This window comes from Glycine max, chromosome 3, assembly GCF_000004515.6.
Source record: "Glycine max cultivar Williams 82 chromosome 3, Glycine_max_v4.0, whole genome shotgun sequence".
NCBI lineage: Eukaryota > Viridiplantae > Streptophyta > Magnoliopsida > Fabales > Fabaceae > Glycine > Glycine max.
In genome coordinates, this window is record NC_016090.4 from 43,325,356 (window position 1) to 43,348,856 (window position 23,501).

At 31.5% G+C, this 23,501-nt stretch overlaps 5 protein-coding genes across 5 annotated transcripts; 2 read left to right on the forward strand and 3 right to left on the reverse strand.

Moving 5' to 3' along the window:
* Positions 1 to 693: 693 nt before the first annotated feature.
* Positions 694 to 1,011, reverse strand: LOC102661970 (uncharacterized). Its single transcript, XM_006577662.1, has one exon. The coding sequence runs from the start codon at positions 1,009 to 1,011 to the stop codon at positions 694 to 696; it is 318 nt and encodes a 105-aa protein (XP_006577725.1).
* An 8,290-nt stretch (positions 1,012 to 9,301) lies between these two features.
* LOC100799174 (C2H2-type zinc finger protein) lies at positions 9,302 to 9,936 on the forward strand. The gene has a single exon (NM_001254396.3). It carries the CDS (start codon positions 9,325 to 9,327, stop codon positions 9,823 to 9,825), a length of 501 nt encoding a protein of 166 aa, NP_001241325.1. The 5' UTR covers positions 9,302 to 9,324; the 3' UTR covers positions 9,826 to 9,936.
* An 895-nt stretch (positions 9,937 to 10,831) lies between these two features.
* LOC102668315 (uncharacterized) lies at positions 10,832 to 11,642 on the forward strand. The gene has a single exon (NM_001404076.1). The coding sequence runs from the start codon at positions 11,062 to 11,064 to the stop codon at positions 11,341 to 11,343; it is 282 nt and encodes a 93-aa protein (NP_001391005.1). The 5' UTR covers positions 10,832 to 11,061; the 3' UTR covers positions 11,344 to 11,642.
* Positions 11,643 to 13,894: 2,252 nt separating this feature from the next.
* LOC102662079 (uncharacterized) lies at positions 13,895 to 15,391 on the reverse strand. Its single transcript, XM_006577663.4, has one exon. The coding sequence runs from the start codon at positions 15,355 to 15,357 to the stop codon at positions 14,725 to 14,727; it is 633 nt and encodes a 210-aa protein (XP_006577726.2). The 5' UTR covers positions 15,358 to 15,391; the 3' UTR covers positions 13,895 to 14,724.
* Positions 15,392 to 17,047: 1,656 nt separating this feature from the next.
* On the reverse strand, positions 17,048 to 21,347 carry LOC100788260 (transcription factor MYB111). The gene is made up of 3 exons (XM_006577098.4): positions 20,804 to 21,347; positions 20,472 to 20,601; positions 17,048 to 18,074 (listed from the first exon to the last, which is right to left on the reverse strand). Exons 1-3 carry the CDS (start codon positions 20,934 to 20,936, stop codon positions 17,258 to 17,260), a joined length of 1,080 nt encoding a protein of 359 aa, XP_006577161.1. The 5' UTR covers positions 20,937 to 21,347; the 3' UTR covers positions 17,048 to 17,257.
* Positions 21,348 to 23,501: the final 2,154 nt, after the last annotated feature.

Consider the following 23,501-nt stretch of genomic DNA (forward strand, 5'->3'; position numbering starts at 1 on the left):
CAATGGAAGAGGAAAAAGTAAGAAGAATAAAAATAGAGAAAAAATAGAATATATTATTCGAATGAATAGAAATAGGAAAATAGTTCTACTCAAATTTTCTCCTCTTCAGGTTTCTTTAAAATTTGAAGAAAAAGTATTGACTTCTGATAATTTTCAGAAAAAAAACTCCCTTATATTTTCTTATACTTAATTTCTTCCCCTAAATATTGAAGGTAAAACATGTGGAGAGAAACATAAATTTATGCTAATATTACTTGTTGTGGGAGCTAATTTTTTATCGGTGGAAATAAAAAATAAATATCTAGAGCTCATACATCTATGAGCAACTAAGTAAGTGTAGTTAATCAGCAACATCCAAGTTCTAAAAAAAAAAGTATGGGTTCAGTAAAAAAGTTGCATCAAGACATTGGTAAAAAATAATTAATGAGAAACGTTAAAAAAAATACTCTTTTGACACATAATTTTTTATTAATTAAAATTGATTAAAAATAATAAAACGTTTTGGATTTTACATGATATTTAAATTAATTCTCTCCAGATTATCAGAATTTTCAGATCATGTCAGTGCAAATTGTGAGTTATTAAACATTTGTTTAGTTTCTGAAGATGTATACAGTCAATTTGTCTTGACGCGGTCATCATTGTTGATTAAAATGACAATGGTACATTGATTTGAATTTGATTGGATGATTCTCAAAATTCTTGACCAAGAAGAACTCTAAGAACCCTTGAATGAGGCGCATCAGGGTCACCCTTCATGGCTCTTTCCCGCCACATCTCAGCAGGCCTCATCAGCGTCTCCATCTGCTCCGGCAGCCACCCAACCACACCGACACCTCTTCCAGAATCCGCGGTCTTGTCGGAGGCTCGAGTAGTCCGACAAGGGCGACGCCTTGTGGTGCTTATTGTGTTCTCTTTATTCCCTTTGTTTGTGTCCTCTGGCCACGGAGTTCCATCAAGACCAGCACAACTCACCTCTTCAAATTCAATACCCTTATTCGACCCTTTCATATACTATAAATACTAATTCATTTATCTTATATTATGAATTATGATCGTAAAGGATGTCTTTGAATTTTCGGTAAAAGAATCCAATAGTATCTTTGAGAAGAAAATAAGTTTAACATCATATTTTATTTCTCTTTAAACATATATTTGAGACTAAAATTACCATCCAAACGTACACTAAGGCTATAATCATTTTTCTCTTTTAAGTTAAACTGTTAATATTTGATATCCTGACATAGGCGGGCTTCTCACTGTTGTTTGGACCATCAGAAAAAGAGAGAAAAAAAGTATTCGGCAAAAAGAGTAACCAGTTAACTACACATCTCTCTTGGGCTCCCTATGATTATGAACTAGGAATCTAATAAACTATAAACTATTGCACAACAATTGTCACTCAACAAATTGTCCACTAACTTAATTCCTTCCATAGAAACTTTCGAAAACATTTTTAGCTATTTTACACCATTAGAAAAAATCTTGAAGCAATATTACAATGTTCCAAGTTAACAGAGTTAGAAAATAACCGAGGAAAGAGACCAAAATGTGTTAAATTTGCTACTAAATCTTATCATTTTTACGCATAAAGTCAAAACATAACTGAAAATAAATATATGGAGCAATTTAATAATTAGCTTTTTTATATCATATTTAAAAAAAATCCAAACTTTCTCTTTCACTAATAGAAGTAGGCAAGTAGCTTAATTCACTAGTGTATTTGTTTTGTCATTGATTTCAAACAACCCTGAGTTGAAAGTTATCTCTGACATACTTATTTTTTGTTCAATCAATGGTCTTGAAACGCACTTGTCAATAAATCAAACAATTCATCTATGAAATTTGGCTTTTTTACTGTCCATTCTCGTGCTATTCCTGTGTTGTCCCATGAAAATAATATTCCGTGACAATTATATTAATATTTAATGATAATATTTAATTTTAAAAATCATCAAAATTGTATTATTTTAAAGGGGTAGCACAACACAAGGAGAAACAAAAAAAAAAGCTAGATTCTCACCGGTGGGGTTTGGTAGCACTGAAGGTCCGTATTGTCGGAGGTGGTGTGGATCCAACGAAGAATTGGCAGACTCAAGACCCGTCCAAATTTATGTATTTACCCATCCCCCGACAAACGGAACTAGGACGCAAACGTTCTACTTTTCTTTCTCTGCTCAAAACACTAATCTTTGATCTTAAAATTATTAATCTGAAAGTTGAAAACAAAGACAGACAAGGGGCCTATGTTTCTTAAGTCACACGGTACAAATCACATGAATTGCGGTTTGGGTTTGACTCCAAGTGGAACAACGACCATGAACATGAACCCACTTCCAACTGTAAAGTGTAATCCTCTTGCCAATCTAATCTTGTCTTAGACTTGTGAACCTTCGGCCCCTCCTCCCAACACACATACATCATATATGCAGGCACCTTCAGCATGCAGATCAAATAATTATTACTAGCTAGTAGTACTTGAGAGAATAATTATTATGTGTCAGATTTAATTATGAACTTACTGTAATTTTAACTTGGTCCATTTTTTGGTTTTTTACTCCAATTGAGTCATATATATGATCTAGTTTATCGTCATATACTAATATTGTTTCGTCACCTGGAATTATTTAATTAATTAAATCCTAACCTTGGAATGTTTGAATCATCCAATCATTTCGGGGCAGAAACCAAATGTGGACATCACCGTATGGAGCAATGCAACTAGATGGAAGTATAAAATGCAACCAATAGCATGCACAGTTGACCCCAGAATTGAAATCTTATCTATTAATTAAAATGTGTTCGTGCTTCATCATTTGTGCCCATGACGAGTTTTTCTTCCCTTCCTGGAACTGAAAAGGGGGAATAGGGGTGACTTGGGCAGTGGGCCATCTGCAAGGATTTGTAATCTTGGAGATGCATGTGCTCCATTCAATGATTCCTTTTTGTGTCTGATCCCAGCATCATGCTGCGCAGTACTGTTTTGGACTCATCCAGGAATAAGTAACCCGCCCCAAAAAATGTTTGGACAAATTTTATTTATTTCTTCACACTTTTTTTTCTCATTTATGTGATTCGTTTTTATTTCAATCAACTTAAAATTCAGCTTCATTAGTGGCCAGTGGTCACATGTTTAAATATGCAAATAGTTCTACGTTCAAAACAGATTTAACTTGCAGTAGAACAAAAAATGAAGCGCAGTTTAAATATTGATTAAGGTATTTAGATATAAATTGTAGTATAACAAAAAATGAAGTGTACAGTTTAATAGACCACCCATATTGTATATGATGCATGTTCTTTAAAGGTTTATTGATTATTATTGTGTGCATGTAAAAAAAAAGTTAACAAAAATTATTAATATTGCCGACATAATTGAGAAGCACAATAAAATATTATCAGATACATCGATAGTGTTATCTTAAACATGTTCCACCTTGCACGAATTATAGACATCATTTAATTGAAAGTGGAGCTTATTACTACTATCTTTTCTCTTTCAACAAGTGCTTTATGTCTTGAATTCTAGAAAGCGGAATGAAATTGAAATTTTTAATACTTCTACCTCTCTCAAAGTTGATTTGGATAGTAATTATATAGTGTGTTTGGAATCGTGTGTAACATAAATTCAAGCATGCAAATAGTTATTTTTTAATCCATCCTGACATTCGTTTCTTCGGCAAAAATTTCACTGGAACAACAAAGGTTTACTGTGCATAACCTTGATTTTTTTTTTTTTATAGATTATAGAGTTAAATGGTTGAAGAAACACGGAGAGATTCGTTGACATCCATCATGAAATAACATGTTACTTCGTATTAATCATTACAAGGAACCAAAAAACCATAATACGCTGTAAGAGACGGTACAAAAGTGGAAAATCATGGTAATGAAAAGAAATATGCCTTTGTGGGGATGTCTGGGTTAAGCTTAAGATGGTGTTATATTTAGATAAGTTTTACATATATTACATGTTTATAATAATTTTTGTTACGATATTGAATTTTTTTAATACTATAATAATTATTTATACGTATATTTATATACCTTTTATTGACTCTGCAGATTTTATTTATTTATTGCTTTTTTTTAATATCATTCAAACAATATTAGGTGGAGGATATGTGAATTATTATTAATTGGTAATTTTAAGAAAATATTGGCCACGTTGAAAATGATTGACTATGGATTATTAATTCTGAATAAAGTGTTAAAAGAGGGAGGAAAGAGATCTGTCAGTCTCAAATGCATGCATTATTGGGTTTGGGTTCAGTTTTTTAGCGAAGAAGACAACCCATGATTAACAACGAATTGATTTTGTGAAAATTGTCGAAAAGTAAAATGCATCAAGAGAAGGACTCAACTGGAGAAGAAAAGGAGTGGGCCATTTGGTGTACTTGGTGCCGCAAATATGTATTTCATTGCCTGTGCTAAGCATAGTGTGATATCACACACATCCAAGGAAAACTTTTTGTTAAGAGACGATAGAAGAGGTATATAGACATTTTCTTGGAGCAAGAACTATTTTTATTTTATTTTTAAAAAAATGTAAGGACAAAGGGGTGGGTGGGAGAGAGATAGGAATTAAATTAACTATTTTTGAATAAAGATTATAACTACTAAAAAATAGATATACAAGTTAGGTATCTTATTCGAGCTATTATTTATAGAATTATTTTGTTATAATACAAATTTGTAGTTATTCCGATATTATTATATCAAATTTTGAAAGTAGTAAATAAAAAAACTTATTAAAGATTCTTTGAAATCCATGTTAACATTTAATGTAGATTATTAAGTAAAACTTCAATTCCAACGAGAGAATAACACACACAAAAAAAACTATATCTAAGTTTTGTCTTTTACAGATTCTTGTTTGTTTGTAAAGTTTCATATCTTTATAAGATTCATTAATTAATATAAATAATAATTATAACTCCTAAAAAAATACATATAAGTTGTACAGATAAATTTTATTTTAGTTATCATGTCATAAATGTAAAATATTTATCACTTTTCTTATTGGCTAATTTCTTTTTCCTATTTTTTAACATACTTAAATCTGAAAATTTACTTAAAAAAATCAATTTTACTCGGATGAACATAATATTATTATTATTTTTACTTATATATAATAATAGTCATAAAATTATCTATATATATATATATATATATATATTTCATTTACAATTTAAGGAAGAAGAAAAAAAGTTTACGGGCATGGACCTAATAGAAAGCTAGGTATCCATATCACTCAATTCTCAATGATTTGGTCTATCTATGGGAATCCAAAACATGGAGGGAAGCCAAAAGATTTGACACCATTACAGAGTGGTGGGGGACTGAACTAAGTAGCTAGTTTCTTCAAATGCATCTGAATTCTGAAATTCCCTTGCCAATTAAAATGGCCAAGTACATTTAAGAAACAGAAACTGCACATGGATTTATACAAACGCTGTCTACCGAAATGATTCAAATTAAGGGTACTGAGAATGGGGCCATGGTCCTTTCCTTAACGGTCCCTTCGTTTACATAAAATAAACAGTAAATGAGATAAAATTTATATTTTGATATTTTATTTTAAATTAAAATTTTCATATCAATTCCATTCGATTCCATTCTAACAAACGAACCCTAAATTATTTTCACTATGTAGTTTGTTTTTTTAAAAGCTGCTGTAAAAGTGCAAAACCAAGCATAGACTTCTCATGCATGAACAAGTAGATTGTTGTTATAGAGATACCCTACGAGATTTTGAAGGGTTCTTCACGCAACTTAATAAGATTCTTCACAAAGAAAAGGTCAATCGAGCCATGGCAATGGGAGACACTGTGATCAAGCGATCAAACCCAATTGAGGAGTGAAATGCGAACAAAGGTCACGCGCGTTGTAGTGGCCGACATCAATCTCGTCTTCTTTTGCATATATACGTAGTAACGCAGAAACACGTGTCGAGGTCGATCTGGACATACTACGGATTCCCCAAGTACAATAAATTATTTACTATTCACTTTCATCATACTTCATCTTAATAGTAGCTCTCCTATTTATTATATGAAAATAAATATTGATATTTTTATATTTTCATAAAATATAAAAAAAAATATTGTCAAAGAATATTGCATTACTCAATTACATTTTTAGTGTATTCGGGTATTCCAGCTGCAAGTTAAAAATGAATCTTTTGAAGCAATGCAATTTTTACATTAATAAAAATCAAATTCTTAATCACGTGCTTGAACGACATAATTAATTCGACGAGCGTCATGTGTATAATAAACCTTTAATTTTCCAATCTCTTTCAAAATATATAGTTTGTTTAAGTTCTTAAATAACATCCTAGTATACCCTAATTCAGAGACTGATATATAGTACAGTTACTTACTCAATAAAAAAACATTAATAAATTATATTATTTTTAAGGTTTCGTTAATTTCTGTTTATAAATTATCATTTTCTTCTCCTATATTTTTATATATATCTTTTTGTGAAAAACTTTATTTATTCTTTTATTTTCTCAACTAATGAATGCCATTCTCTTTTGTTGTTGTATGCACTCTTAACATTAAAATGAAAACTAAAAATATAGACTATTAGTTGATCATATATATAGATAGTCAAGATTAAAAGTGATTGCATGATTATATAAAAAGAAAGTCATTTATATTTTTCTTCTTTTTAAGTCTGTTAACTTATCCAAAGCCAAGTATACATGTATTTTTTTTAAAAAAAATTGAGTCTTTAAAGTAAAAAAATAATTGTATCTTTGGTTTTCCAATATTTTTATAATTGGGTCCTTTGAATTAGTAAAACTCTCACAAATGATTTGTTATATTTTTCAGGCAGTTTCAAGCTGTCATAAACTTACTTTAAATATCTTATTACAAAAATTATAAAAGATCAATGACTCAATTACAAATTTTGTTTGTTTAAATACATAATTAAAAATTCTCAAAATGTAGAAAGACTTAAATGATATATTAAACCATTAAAATATTAACTATTAATTAAACTATTATATATGATTATTTACATGACTATTATTTTAGAGAACCAAATGAAATGAATAAATAAGACCGGGGCCCCACCTATAGCAATTTAAGCTAAATCCTTATCTTGCCTTCCTATTTCCACGCCCTATCAATCAGCCAAAAGATCCATCACATCACAAGCGGGATTGTCTCTTAGGTAACACAAACCTATAATACGACGGAGAGGGATGTTTGCATATATCTAATCATAGCTCATATACATATCGCTCAACATGATTCTTGTAGTTGTAGGGAGGATATATGTCATAATCGCATACATTGAACCATGGAAATTTAAATTCATGTAGGTAGTGCTTTATTAACCAGAACTATTCACACAAAGGTGGGTTTACCACGCAGCTGATAGAAGCATTTTGCCACTACAAAGCCACGCCTAGTCCATTCAGTGCGGTGATGTAATGGGAGTACATTGCGTCTTTTGAATTATTCAATGCATGATTAAAGCATATGGATAGAAAGCAAGCAAGTAAATAAAACTACATAGTTTTGCCATTAACATGCAAGGGGAGAAAGGGGATGCTTTTTCAACGAACGACATCTGAGAACATTTATGGCTTATGATTTTATGTCAATTTTTCAATGAAACGATCGACATGGAGAAAAAGAATGAAGTATAAGGATATTCGACTTTGATTGGAAAGTAGCTGGTCCCATGCACAAAAATGAGAATTTTATTTACTTCCACAAATTTGAAATTAAAAAACGTGCCTGGCCTACATAGATTAATGATGTATGCCCCAATTCTTTAATTTCGGAAGTAGGATTATAGTCTCTTTATCAATCGATAAATATAATATAAGCATGCTGATCTTTCTTTCTTTAATATTCATAATAATAATAATAATAATAAAAATTCTTTCTTTTATCTTTTAATTAATGAAGCACAATACATAATTTATTGCGCCCACAATTGCCCTTTGTACTGAATAATATAATGTTTTACACACACATAAATATAATTTCATCCACATACATAATTTATGATTTATCATTTATTTACACTTATACTCTAAACTCCACCCTAAATTCTACGGTCTTACATATGTAAAAAATGTTTAAAATGTGGGGCAAACATTTGCGTTTGCACTAGTGACTACTTTGAAAAACAACTTTGGTCAACTTTGTTGGAATAAAGATAAAAGCGTTAAAAATACTCAAAACAATTAATGGTAGAAAACAAAACCTCAACATTGTGGGAAACTTTCTGGTATAAGGTTGATATATAATTTTAATTTTAAAGGCATGACACGAAAAATATGAAATTCTTGATATTTTAAGACTTAAGTCAATTAAGACCTTTATCTATATATAGTTTTTTCTTTAATAAAATTACCTATTAATTACGTCTGTGGCTGTGCTTCGTACAAAAATAATTTATCAAAAGGAATTGAAGTAAGTTTAACAACGGTAACTCGACGATCTAGACAAGTGGATGTAAATAATGTGTTAAACGGAAAATGGAAAACTCTTGGTGGGCATATAGAGATTCAGTGTGTATATCATGCTCGTAACTCTTTTTTTTTTTTTTTTTTTTCACTTTCACACGTTGAATGTCCGGGCATGGCCTGTGGCATGTAGTACTGTATTGCACGATGGCTCTGTTGGTCCCTTTTACTTTGATACGTGAATCTGATCAGAAATTAAAACCATTAACTGCATAGTGAAGGCTTTTGTCACATGTCGTTTTGATAGGAATGTAATTCATGAGCAAGTATATTGTTTTTTGATGTAGATCTTACGTGTTATTCTGATTTTTATAATAAGTACCGTAAAAGGTTCTTGTTCTTATCAGGATTTACGTCTCTCAACGTATTTGATGTGTGTCTCTCTCACAGTGCATGAGCTCTTTCTTCGGGGTGGGATGGATACCTAAAAAGAAATTTTGACATTCAAATCAGTATATAAGTGAAGAATATAATAGGAATAAAATATTATTTACCTTATTATTCTTCTTCTCCTCTATTAGTAACAGGATCGATGACGATACTCAATAAGTACACTACAAGGTTGTGTGGATGTTGGTTATTTCCCATTACGGTACAGTTCTTATTATAAGAAATAAGGACCGGAGTTTACCACCGCATTGTAAAGGGTATAAATTAATATTTGCATAATTAAAGCAAATGGTATTTTAATTTTTCTAAGCTTGTAGATTGGGTAAGATAAGTCCGAAGGGAAATTAAATAAAAATATGGCGAATCCAATTCTGATGTGCCTATAAATATGGCAGCACACATAGAAAGAGTCTCATTGGTAAAGAAAAGAAGCTAGCATGTCTGATGAGACCTGGCCACCGAAACTATTTGGTTTCCCACTAACAGAGCAGGAGGACAGAAAATTCAGATGCCACTACTGCAAACGAGTATTCGGGAACTCGCAGGCCTTAGGAGGCCATCAAAATGCCCACAAGAAAGAGCGTCAGAGGGCGAGGCGTTTCCAAATCCACACTCATAGACGCGCCATTGCAGCAGCAGCATCGATATCTTCACATGCAATAATAACATCAGTACCCTCCATTTACTTACGAGGACACCCTCCTACTCCTACTTCTCTTCTACCCATCTTCGATCCTCATCGTCAACCCAATAACACTAAGCACTTCCCATCACGCCCTACTTTCATTCCTTCTTCTTCCAACTACCACCTTACTAATTACACTCAATGCTTTCCTTTTCGGCTTTATGCCTCACCCACTCATGTACTGCAATCCTCTACTCCTAAGGTCCCTCATTTTTCTGCTGAGGGGGAAGTTGATGTCCATCTCAAATTATAACTCTCACATTTATTATTACTTTGCTCCAAATCCTACATCTCTTTTTTCTCGCCCTAATTAAGATTATGAACTTGTTTTTCCCAATTATTTGATCGGAGAGTTGGAGCTCAACAGTACTCGCATTGTGTATGTATCTAATGCTTATGAGAAGGCTTTAAAACATGATCCACAGCAATAATCTTATTCACAACATAATAACTTAGGATTTTTTTCAGTGACGGTAACGCAAACAGAATTGTGACCATAGTCGTATTTATTTATAATCATAGTGGTGTAAAAGATGAATGGCAAGATGAAATGATTTTTTTGGTCCATGGAAGTAAACCTAAAGAGTATTTCAGTGTAGCGATGGCTTATTACGGCCCGGTACTCGTTTGGGCCTTACAGTGTATGAACTTTGTGTGTCGTCTCAAACATTTAAAAGGATGGCCCAACAGTAATCAAGAAGATACGAACATTTGCTTGAGGCCCTCAAGAAAACTGGCACACAATGGAGAATGTACGCATCCGTCCCGCATATCCTGCATTGTTTACAGAACAATTTGGTTTTATTCACCATTCGTTAGTTCCTTCACGTTTAAGTCATAGAAAATAACGCAAACCAAAAAATAAAATAAACTAATTACTTAGCTAGACTTATCCTCGATGTACTTACAATCCCCCACCCTTTTCCAAATTACTACTTGAATCAAGGATTTTCACTGAATCATTATTGTTGGTTACGAGTCTCTTGAGTGTTGATGACTGATGACATCTTTTCCTCAAAATAATACGTCAAATCTGGTGGTCACCGGAAATAACGTCATATCGGATGTAAAACGAATCATCACGCATGGTAACACCACCAAAATGGACAAAGTCATTCGTTGGTTTTACTGCAACCCAAGTATCCCAACACTTACACTGCAACATTCATAAGTGGTCATTTCACTCTCTCTCTCTTAAATTTGAATACACCCAAAAAAAAAATGTGTTAAAAAAAGGAGAGATCCTTGTTTCTTTATTCACGGAAAGTACGTTCCAGATTCCGAGCACAAAGCCACTTTTCAAAGATCAGAACATTGCACATTCCTCGCCATAGCACACGTTTCCGTGCCCCCACTATATTTTTATCCTCTTCCCAATATACCCTTTCAACTAAAACTGTTTCTCGAAAGTTCCAAACCCTAACGTAACCTCTCACCACCGCTTCTCCAATAAAAGCCATTGCACTCTCTTTCCCTTCCGAGACGGGACATGGAGAGTTACGGGTCGGGTCATGGTTCGGGTCACCGTCCGCACGGAGGTGGCCGTAAGATGGAGGTTGTGAGCGGCAAAAGCCACGGTTGGAGTTCTACTAAATCACCGGATTCAACTCAGGCGAGTGAAATGCCGTGGAGATTCGGCGATCCTGAAGCGAAGAGGAAGAAAAGGATAGCGAAGTACAAGGTTTACGGCGTAGAAGGAAGGGTTAAGGCTACGCTCAAGAAAGGTCTTCGATGGATCAAGAAAAAGTGTTCTCAGATCCATGGCTACTAGTAGAAATACTCAGAAGCCAGCCACGTCAAATGCTGACGTGTCAGTATCTAAATGTTGGGATGCTACTCCTCATATCATATCACATGCAAAGGGTCAATTCTTTGTTTATTTATCCTTTCACTCAAACCACTTTATGCATCTATTGTGCATTGATAGAGGATTTCTAATTTCTATCTTGTTTGTATGATCACAAGGGTCTTCCATGAAATATGAGCCATTAATAGAGTTCTATTTCTAATCGGAATTTTGATGTCAATGTTGTTCCTATCTTATCAAGTTCCATTTACTTTTATAAAAAATATTCGCAAATCTTGTAATGTCCTGTCCTATGAAAGATACAGATGAGGTTTAATTGACTGACTTTTTTTTTGGTTTGGGGTAGAGAAGCCAAGGAGAGAGACGATTATATTACAACTTAGAAGGTAAGATATATATATATATATATGGTTGGAAATAAGACTATAAAAGAGGGAAAAAAGAATGAAACTCGAAGGAGAAAACTTTTGAGTAGATAATGTAGGCAATGGAAGTATAAAGAATTTCTATATTACTATTATTTAGGTTTAGTTTAATTTTTTCTCTCAATTTATTTTTTTTCGATAAATTTTATCCTTAAAACTTGTTTTTGACATATTTTGTCTCACTTTTCAAAATGTCACCAAAATTTATTTCTTCTTCCATTCCATAATAATTTTTGTGTAAAAATAAAAAAATATCTCAAAATAATTATTATTTAATTTTTTTAACGTTATATTAATTATTTTTTCAATTATATCTCAAATAATACTAATGATAGGAGCTAAAAAACTTAATATTATTAATGTTAATTTTGTAATATTATTATTCTCTTTTTGATCATTTATTAGTTTTTTTTCATGTAAAATAACCTAGGACACAGTAAATATAATTATGTTGACGTGATATTTTTACTATTATATTCTTGCATTAATATTTTTGTTAAATATAACATGAAATTATTTATTATTATAATTTTATTATAAATTTGTATAGTGCAATGGTAACTTTTTTTAAAAAAATGTAGTGTAATGGTAGCTAAAGCATACTTATTTTTTATTTTTTATTTATTACATATTGTCTTTTATGGGATCAATTCTTGCTAAATTTGACCCAAACAATATTCCTCAATCAGCTATAATTATTTTAATAGAATATTTTTATTATTCTTTTGTCAAAAAAATAGTTATTAGTTAAAAAAAGTCCCATTTCAAAATATATTGGGCCGGTTCTGATTTCTGCTTAGGCCCAAGTTTATGTGTGTTATTGGGGTGTTTGCTTACTGGGTTAACACCGATCGAGCCTATGAACCTGTCTGTTCGGTCATCCTCTAACAAGAAGTATTAATTTGCCGTTTCAAGCCAATTTTTTTCTTTTTCTTTCAAGAGTAGTACTACCATTAATAAACTTGGGTAACAATTTTTATATATATTTTTTTCTTTGTTTATTACATATATAGCAAACTTTTTTCTTTATTTCTTGTCATATATATATATATATATAGACATATCTTATGAAAAAAATATCTTATATGAAATTGAAATTATCAAATATGAATCATAAAACCAAAAATAAATAGTCAAGATTTAATGTGATGTGATTTTTTTATTTTAAATCTTAATTTTTTATGTATGATTATATGATTCAGATTTAATTTTTTTACTACTCTCGTATAAGATATATTCATTTTATATGATTTAATAACAAAGAGAATATTTATTATTCTCTCTTATTTTTTTATCTGTTTTTTAAGATTGTCATGGGAAAAAAAATATAATAGATCTCAAAGCATAATATTTGTCTTGCACTCATCGGAGTTTGTTATGCGTGTTCCCCTAAACAAATATTGTCATGAACCTGTTTGTATGAGAATTTGGACTATCTTGAACCTGCTTGTATGATTATTTGGGAATGAAAATTGATATCCACTTTCATAATTTCATTTTAGTCAAGCATTGAGGTATGCTAATTGCTATCGCTGCACATTGATAAGTAGGCATAAATATTTTGTGTCATAATTAAAATAGTCGAATTTTGATTTTTGAAAATTTTGTTTTTCATCTTTTTAAAATTTAAAATCATTATTTTAATCCTATAATAATTCTACTATGTAATAGATATAGAATATAACATAAATTTTTACTATAAAGTCGTTGTTTTTTAAAAATCAAATATTATAAGACGTATGCTGGAAAAGATAATATATTAACTGTGGAACTAAAGAGAACGAAGACATACATAATATTGTATTGTTGTGTTGACCCAGACAATCAATCAATTCGGTCATGTCACGTTTATTGAAAATCATAAAAATCCCACGTAATAAAACGTTCCGCGTTTCAATCTCTTGACTTAAGTTGGCGTTTCTACCTCGGAGCCAAAATAGTCAACCCAATATCATACACGACCGAATTGTATAATCCATCAACGTGCCCAACGAGTTTCAGAATTTGCATTCCAAAACGCGGTGATCCCACGCTAAACGTTGTCTTTGTTGCGCTGCAAATGGAACACTCCCCATGTTGGCGGCGCCGGCGCAAACTAGGAAAGTCGCCCACAAGGGATGTGAGGTCGTTCTTGGTGACTTAGATGGGGAGCATGTTTTCCTCGTAGAAACACTAATTATTACTCATACTTGAAGAGTCTGAATCAAGCTGCATGGAAATGACGCGTTTGCTTAGCAGAATAATAGAGTTTCCAGGGAAGAACAATTAATTTGACAACCTGGTTGGATTGGTTGTATGTATAGAAGTGTATTACTTATATGGACATTTTTCTCTTGAAATTACTAAAACTACATTTATAAAATATTTTCGGATGAAATTAAGAAGACGAGGATTAGATTATTAGTTAATGTTTCATCTATTCAACAAAAAAAAAAAAACTTAATGTTTCAACTAAAAAAATTATAATTAATATAAATGTTAAGGCACTAACATAAAAAGATTAGCAATCTAAAATAAAAATAAAAATAATCAAACTAAATAACAACAAGAAAAAAAAAAGTGAAAGGTGCACAAACCACATGCATTTCCCTCTCCATTGAAGTTTATTTCATTTAAGAGTCTCCTAAAAGAAACAGATAAATTGCCACACTGCTATCTTGACGCCTTCAGCCTTCCCCATCAACAACAAGAACAATTTAAATGAAGAGAACCAGAACCAAAAACAAAAAGGAACATAATATCCAAACTCAAATCACCTATATTCTTTCTTATTGATGACTAATTAATATTCTTGTCCCTTAATTAAAAATCTGACATGCATCTTAATCACATGTTATTAGCTAGGGCACAAGAGAAGAAACACCAAATGCATGCATGCATATATACAAGTGATTTGAGTCTTGAATATATCCATTAATAATCACCAACCCAATGACCTTTGGCTTCTCTCGACGTAACGGCGATCCACGGAATCTAAACGTTGCAACTTCATTTCTTGGTAGAACTGAGCAATGAAATCCTCAGCCTTGGCATCAATCATCCAATCTCCATCTCCATCAACGTGGGAGTCCTCCACAATCACCTCCTGCTTATACTCATTTTCCTCATCATTTTGAACAAGCTCGCTCAACCCAACGGCTGAAGCGTAACAGCTAATAGGTGGGGAAGGCGAATAAGGCTCCTGCTCATCCGCCACAAAATCAGAAACATAACCGCCACAATCCTTTTTATATTCAGAAGATGGCAAATCAGGTGATGAGCGTGGAGATTGGGTGCTTTGAAGGTGCAATGGCCTCATGGAACCCACAAACCTCCCCCATGTGCTCTTGGACCCGTCATCAATATCGTCATTATTATTATTTACCTGAAGCGCCATGGTTGGTTTTGCGGAACGCCCTCGCATCTTGAAGAGTGCAACCCTAAGAAAGCGCATGCCACCACCGCTCTTGTTCTTTGGGGACTCGGACGCATGTTGTTGAAGGGGTTTTGCTTCTTGTTCTGTTTTTATTATGTTTGGAATGTTGATGACAGCGCATTCAGGTTGGGTTTCCATAATCCAGGACAATCAATCAATGAATGAAGGAGTTTTAGGTGGTTTTGTCGGGGAGAAAGAACTGAGGAAATTAAGAATATTGGTCACAAACAAGTTTATATTTATATATTAGAGAAAAAAAACTTCTTAAAGAGGGCCAGCCCGGCACTGCATTGGTGTAAGGTCTCGGTTGTTACTCGGTCTTATTTTTAGTGAAACTCTTGTTTTTCTATCAATTGCAAGGGTTTGTAACTGTATGGCGTGCTTTATTTGGGAAGTTAAATGCCCAAAATATTATTATTATTATTATTATTATTATTATTAAAGACAACCATTTGACCATTTTCAAAATTATGTGTTAGGTAATAGAAAATTTGAAACAAGAAAGCGTGAATGGAACAAGAAAGAAGAATTCGATCTTGAAAAAAAAAATAATTCTCTTCATGTGCAGAGGTAAAAGTAGAAAAAAGTAGGAGAAGAGAGAAGTCAGAAGGCTGAATGAATGGAGAAGTTGGGTTGGGTGCCTACGTTTAAGGGAAGGAGAAAAACTGAATTACATGATTGAAAGAAAGTGGACTGTTGTGTCGATTATTACTTCATTTGCAGATAGAAAAAACTGTGAAGCACCAACAGTCAGTTAATTTTTTGTGTAGAGATTTTTTTTTTTTCCTAAACTTATCCTTTTAACTAATACACATTTTATTTTAACACTCAAACAATAAAAAACAAAAACGTCCAAATAAATGTGTATATTAAAAGAATTCACTTTATATATTGTTATAAATGAGAAATGATAGAAAGAGACTCTATAACTTGTCTATCTCATTGTAAATATGAGTAAAAAATGTATTTCTATCACTCCTTTTATAAATATAGAATAACCACGGTTGACCATCAAATAATAATTTAAGTGTGCCCACCCAACATTGCCACACACTAAATCGTACACTCACATACAACCCCCACTACAAAAAAAAAAAAAAAACTGAATTGAGAAGAGAGAAGATCAGGATGAATTGTATTTTAATGAATTGAGAAGAGTGCTGAGGATGAGCTATATATTGAGCTGAGATTTATTTTTTTGGATGATATTTCCTCTATGTTTAATAGTTAATATACATTCAATCCAATTTCTTTTGCTAATTTAATCTCCTAAATCTATTCAATAATTAATAATTGTATCTTCCGTGACAAAATATTAAAAAAAATCAATTCACTCCTATAATTTCTAGACCATTAAGGTAACACTTAATTAATTTTTCTTTTCTTATGATAGTGGAGTATTTTACCAAGGCAGTATCGAATTATAAATTCTCCCAAACCGGGTCTAGGACAAGTTAAAACCCAATCATCAGACATAAATATGTGCTAGCGTGTGAGGCAGACAAAGTCCTAATCACGATGCTCTTCGTTGGTGAAAGGTGTTTTTCTTTTACAGAGTACTGTTGGCGTACTATGAACGTAGGCTTCAAATATATGGCAACCAAATGAAACAGACAACTCACGGCAACACACGACACATGTTTACTAGTAAAATTGTTTTCTTTTATAGATGGAGAAGTCCACTCCAGTTAGAGTACTACGTACATATGTGAGACAACTCAATTATAATGGAAGCAATTGACATTGGCAACAACCCAACATATATGATATGATGAGCTACTAATTAATTTGGGAGTACTGAAGGTAAGTAAAGAACCAAGACATTAGATTTACTTTTCATATATGCATGAAAACATGATATATGTGAGATGTCTCATCCTTTCATTACTGAAAAAAAGCACAAGTAATTATGCAAGAATCAAACACGTACATTTGTGTATTTACATTCTACCCTAAGACAAAATGGTTCCATGTCCATAGTTTCACATCCCAAAAAGGGAAAGAAAAAATGGAAGAGAAGAGAACATATATATGGTCCTTAACTTGAAGAGAGAAACCAATCAACCATAGCTTTTAATTTGTCACTATGAATCTCTCCAAGGCTCTGAAGATCCGTCTCCCAGTCTTCATCTTCCCACAGCCAAGTGAGGAGGTTTTGATCCAAGCCCGAAGCCATGAAAGAGGAAGAATGCAACTGATCATCATCCCCACTAGACATCACTATGTTGGTACACGTGTCGTCAACACCTTTTTCATTCCCCGCCACATTAATATTATCATTGCTCTCCCTTTGTTCATGATCAGAAATGGTCCAAACCCCACTTGCTTCCTGAAAGTAACAATTGTCCATGATATCATCAAAATTCAACACTACCTCTCCCCCGTTAATAACTTCCTCATCACACGGTCCCCATATGTCTTCATTTATTATTTCTTCTTTCTCACCTTCTTCAACACCTACGTTTTGTTCTTCTTCTTCTTCTTGAGTAGTATTAATGTTATTTTCATGTTGATGGGTTATTGTACTAGCAGTCGACGACCCATCAAATTGTTCCTCCATTAACATTATATTGGTGGACAAATATTTCTCGGTCTCAATTAGTGGCGGGGTTGGAGGGAGAGGAACTGCTACTTCGTTATTGTGAGTAGTGTGAATTTGTTGTTGTTTGTTCTTCTTCATGGCCCAGCGGCTGGACCTACCACGTTTGCGCCTAGGAGGTAGGGTAATGATGATGTCTTTAGAAGTCGAAGTTGTCCCATGAAATGTGTAAATTTTTCTGCTCAAGTGAGAGTTCCAGTAGTTTTTTATCTCGTTGTCTGTTCTTCCGGGCAAGTGACTTGCTATCAACGACCACCTGAATGAAGTTACCAACTCATAAACTATATCACCATGTCCTTTTCTTTTTATTGTTTATCCTTTTGCTTTGTGTGAGGTTCACGTGGAAATTAAAACAATGTTAATATAAAGAATATAACGTTATTAATACTCCATTTTTTTACATGATTATATTATAATACTCCATTAGGAAGCCGTCTTAATTACTCCACTATACTCCATATGTAAGAGTAGAAAATAAACGTACACTTATATGTATTAGGAGTAAATTTATATTATAATTAAAATTTATAATAAATAAATATTTGTATCATATAAATTGTATTTTTCCCTCAATTATAAGCAAATTTATATAGTTTCATCTCAAATATAAACAAATTTAAATTAAGTTTAGTATGTTTAATAAGACAACCTTTAAATTATCCTTCATTGATTTTTTTTTTTATTGATATAAGTTCGAATGAATAATAATTTGAAAAGAAAACTTATTTTTAAGTGAGATTAACAAAACTAGATAATGTTAATTAATTTTTTTAATAAGTGTGAAGTCATTTTCTTCTACTTATAATCTAGACCAAAAGGATCGGAGTATTTCAAATTTACAATAATACGACTTATATTATGGTAACAGATTATTTTTTAATTAATAATTATTGACAAATTTTTTAATAATAATGGAAATTTAATTTAGAAAAAAAGATAATAAAACAAGAGTAAATTGAAAGAGAAAAAGGGTTAAACGAATCAAGTATTCGAATGAACATAAAAGTAAATAAGAATGATTTGAGATAGTTGCAAAAAAAAAAGAGTTATTGCTAATCAAATTGAATTTAAAATTAAAATTAAGACATATATTTAAAAAATAAAATTGATTAATTAAATATTCAATACATAAGATTAAAATGTGGCTCCATAAGAACGGAAATAATTCAAATGTTTTTTAAATTTATATCACTTGGTGATTCAAATTTATAACTCGGAAGTAGATTTGTAAAATCTTCACAAATGTTTTTTAAATTAAATATTTAATATTTTTTTTAAATAATGTATCATATAATAAAAATACATAATTATGTTAAAGTATGTGAAAATTCATATCACGTAAATTTATCAAGAAATAGATAAAACTTAGATAGAAAGTATATTTTATATTATTCTTCAACTAAACCTAAAATTTAAATTTAATTTATATAGTGCAACTGTTAGAATGTAAAAAAAAAAAAAAAAGTGCACAGATATTCAGTAAAATTAAATTGTTTTTTCACGATATTTTGTTTATGAATATAACATAATGTGGTGATAAAATAAAATTTTAGATATTTATATAAATATATTTTATAGTAATACTGACAGTCTTTATAAAGAAAAACAATATTTATTTAATTTTTCTCCATAGAAAATTACTACTACTACTATATTAATGCGTAAGAAAAGTTTAGAAAAGAACGGCTGCAGCATTTAAGTTTGGGCAGAAGACATCATTAAAGACCTTGGCATTATTAGGTTGTTTGTCCCGGCATTATTAGGTTGTTTATGTCATTGACGTCGGAAAGAGTTATATTATCCTCTTATAAATATTAAATAATATACTAAATTTTAGTCAATTCACACGTATAAAAATTGGCTTAGTTAATTATTATAAAAAAATTTCATCAATAATAAAAATGTTTTAATTAAAAAAGAATATACTATTCATTATTATATTCAGTACACGAGATATATGTGTTGTCTAAGGCTGTGTTATGTTGCGTCTTACTTTTACTTTAAGGATGACATTGAAACTAAAAAAACAGAAAAACACAGTGCTGAAGAGATGAGAAGTTTTGCTTAAAAAAGAAAGAGATGAAAAGTTAGACCGAGTCATTTTTGTCACCTTTTCTCTCCTTTCTCTTTAAACTTTTATTACAATACTTGCTATTAAAAGTCTTTCTCCTGTCTATTCTATTTCTCTTTTCATCTAAAAATCAACACAATACATTAATCGGTTTATTTAACAAAGTTACTTTGGAATAAAATTTGTCTAAATTGAGCAAATGAAAATTAAACCATTCATTGAAAAAACCCAATATGTATCCGTTTGAGGTGTTTTTATGCATAAGTTACAATATTAATTTAAAAGCAAAAGTTTTATGAATTGTAATCTTTATAAAGTTGTTACTTTATGCTTCATTTTCTTTCTTTTAATCTTGATAGAAATATTATTAATTATGCTACGTTAGTCACTGATCGTAGATTTCTACGCATCCGATACACAACCTCGAAGCATCTGCTTAATTTCTTCTCACTATTTTTTTTGCTGTAAACATTGGCAAACTGATTAACTTATTATTTTCTTTTTTAAAAGTTTTTAAATTATGAAAGTAAATGACCTTGAATCTCAGAAGTGAACATCAAATTAATGAATCTCGACACTAACCTGTTGCCAAACGAAGCATGCAACTTCAGAATGATACTTTCCTCCTCAAAAGAAATGTTCCCTCTTTTGAGATCGGCTCTCAGATAGTTAATCCACCTTAGCCTGCAACTCTTCCCACATCTCAACAATCCTTCAGAGTTCAGAAGCAAAAATTCAAAATGCCAGTAAGAGAAAAAGCCAATCAATGGCACAAATTAGACTTTCAACCATAAAACTTAATTATAGTTGGAAGGTCACACTCAACAAAAAGGTAGTAATAGTGATACCTAGCTAAGCAAAATTAAATGTGTACATAACAATAATATTGGTATATATTATTGATTACTTGGTACCTGAATTTGTCGGCAATGATCTCCACGAACCTTCTCCATTGGCCTGAATGTACTTGGTCAAAATATCATCTTCCTCCTCTGTCCACCTTCCCTTCTTCAATCCCACTTTCTCACAACAAGGAGCCCTTACCATATCTGAGAAGTGCAATTTGTACACTATATCTATCTATACACCACTATATAAATAAGTATGGTACAAGGCAGCAAATTAAACAAAGTAGCTAGCCAGTTTTGAAAAACTGCAACTTCTATCTTAATTTGACAACGAACTGTGGTGGCAGAAGGGGGTGTGTGTGCATGTTTAACTTGATTAATTTATGTGAGCCACGTTGTGCTTGGTGCTTGCAGGCATAGGAGAAAAGGTTTCAGTTTGCAGCGCAAGATATTAAATGGGGGGGTAAGGGGGAAGAGGAAAAGAGAAAGGGGAAGTGGGGCTACGATGATAAAAATGTATCAGTGGTGGTAGAGCGTGCCACGTTGACTGTGTCTGTATGCTACACTTGCGGCTCATCGCCTTATTTGTACTAGCATTCCATCTCCCACATTGATGCATCAAATTCTAATCTATGCTATATACATTCATTTATTTAATTATTATAGCCCCTCATACATTTACTTCCTTCTTGATCTACCGTGGTACTATATTCTGACTTTTGTTGTCCATCCATCTATCATCGCTGTCATTTTTAAGTCTATGATACATGTATCATTCAAGTGCATGTGCTACAAAAAGACATTTAATGAGGCAAATATGACAGTAATATGAAAGTGGTGAGGTAATGTTGCCATTTAAGGAGTACGAAGCATGAATTTAAATCCCCGTCTCACTTTTGTTGAGTCTCAGTTCTGGTCCACTAATAAAATGTTGACACGTTATTAATAATGTCGTGTTTTTTTTTCTTCATTTCACAAATTACCCCTATAAAATGTTGACACATCATTAATGATGTTAATTACATTTTATTGGTGGGACATGAATTAGGATCTAAAAGTGAAACAAGTGATTTAAATCCATGAAACATGGAATAAAATTTGGGGATTTTATTTTTTTAAACTTTTATCAAATGTACTAGAGTGATAATAAGCATGTACGGTTGAGATAACTAGTAATAATTTATATCTCTTAATTAAATGGATTAGGATTTATATATGGAAATTTTTAAATACAAAATAAATTGTGTTGAGAAAAAAATAACACTTTTATATACGCTCAAGGGTTCTTGATAAAGATTAATCGCCTTTAAAAAAATGACAACAAGTTCTAAATTTAGGGAATATTTGTTTAAATAATTTTCATCAAATTCAACCACAGGTATACAATGTGGTGCGTGGGGTTGGTTTAGGAGGGAGAGCTAATATTTCCAAACTCATACAATTTTGCGTCTACAAAGCAAGCAAAATTCAAATTTGACCCTGACATTGTTCAAAGCAGTTTTTTCCTATAAAATTGAACTAGGAGTGGACGAGTATCCAGAAATTTAAATTTAACTACCATTGCTACTTTCACTTGAAAATAAAGCTTGCAATTTTATTTATTTTGAGAGAATAAAAATATAAATTTAAAATTGGGCAACTAAGATATACACACTTTAAATTTAAGAAACTAAAATATATTTAAGCCTTTATTTATTTTGTGCATATCACATGTAGAATTGGATTTCAATGCTTTGTAGGTGCGGAATGAGGCGGATCACATCGATTTAATTTATTTTATTACATAATAAATTAATATATGAAATTAAATTTTAACAGTTGGATTTGCAATTGCACACTCTACAACTTCTTTTCAAACTATGTTTTTAGTTCCATGGATGGTGCTTTGTTTCATGAGAGAATGAGCTTATAGTTTTGCTCAATGGAAGGGATCAACTAGTGTGTACGTGGAGATAATGGGGAAAATTGAGAGAGAATTTATATAATTTCAGTGAGAGTGGAACTTGAGCGTTTGTGTGTATGATTTTTTTTATCAGTAAATATTAATTATTAATTTTTATTAGTTCATAATTTTATTTATCATTAAGTTAATTTTATAACTTTTGTATGTGTATGTGCGACTAGGATGATACAAAATGAAAATGACCTCGTATCGTATGTGTTATGATTAGGGAGCAAGGATCAATAAATTGAGTGACATGCATCTCTGCTGGGAAGTGAAGAAGAAAATTGCTCGAGAGAAAGAAATGTGAGTGAGAATAGCAAGAGCTACTGGGATTTAAGAAGGGAATTGCATGAATAAGCTCCGTGTAGGTTATAACCTATAAAAAACTTCTCCTAACTTAATTAAAAGCCACTTTTTAATTTTATTAAATGAAAATAAGTTTATTATTTTTTTAGAATTTTTTATTATAGTGTTTGACTTTGCTTTTCCTTTTAAAAATTAGATAAACTTAAAATAAAATATGACCAAACACTCTCAAAGAAATATATCTTCATTAAATATCATATTTTTCAAACTAGGTGAAAGAAAAATAAAGGTATTCGATAAAATGAAATAAAGCATATTTACTATGTTGTATTTTGATCAAATTCAGCATAATACTTTTTTTAGATCTTTCATTCTCTCGAGAATCTTAAAAGTTTTTTTTCCTTTAAATCCTATTTTTTAAATAACTAATTATATAGTTATTATTGTTATTATATATGACATACTTTAAAATGATTTATTTTTCGTTTATAAATAACTCGTGGAAAGTACGAT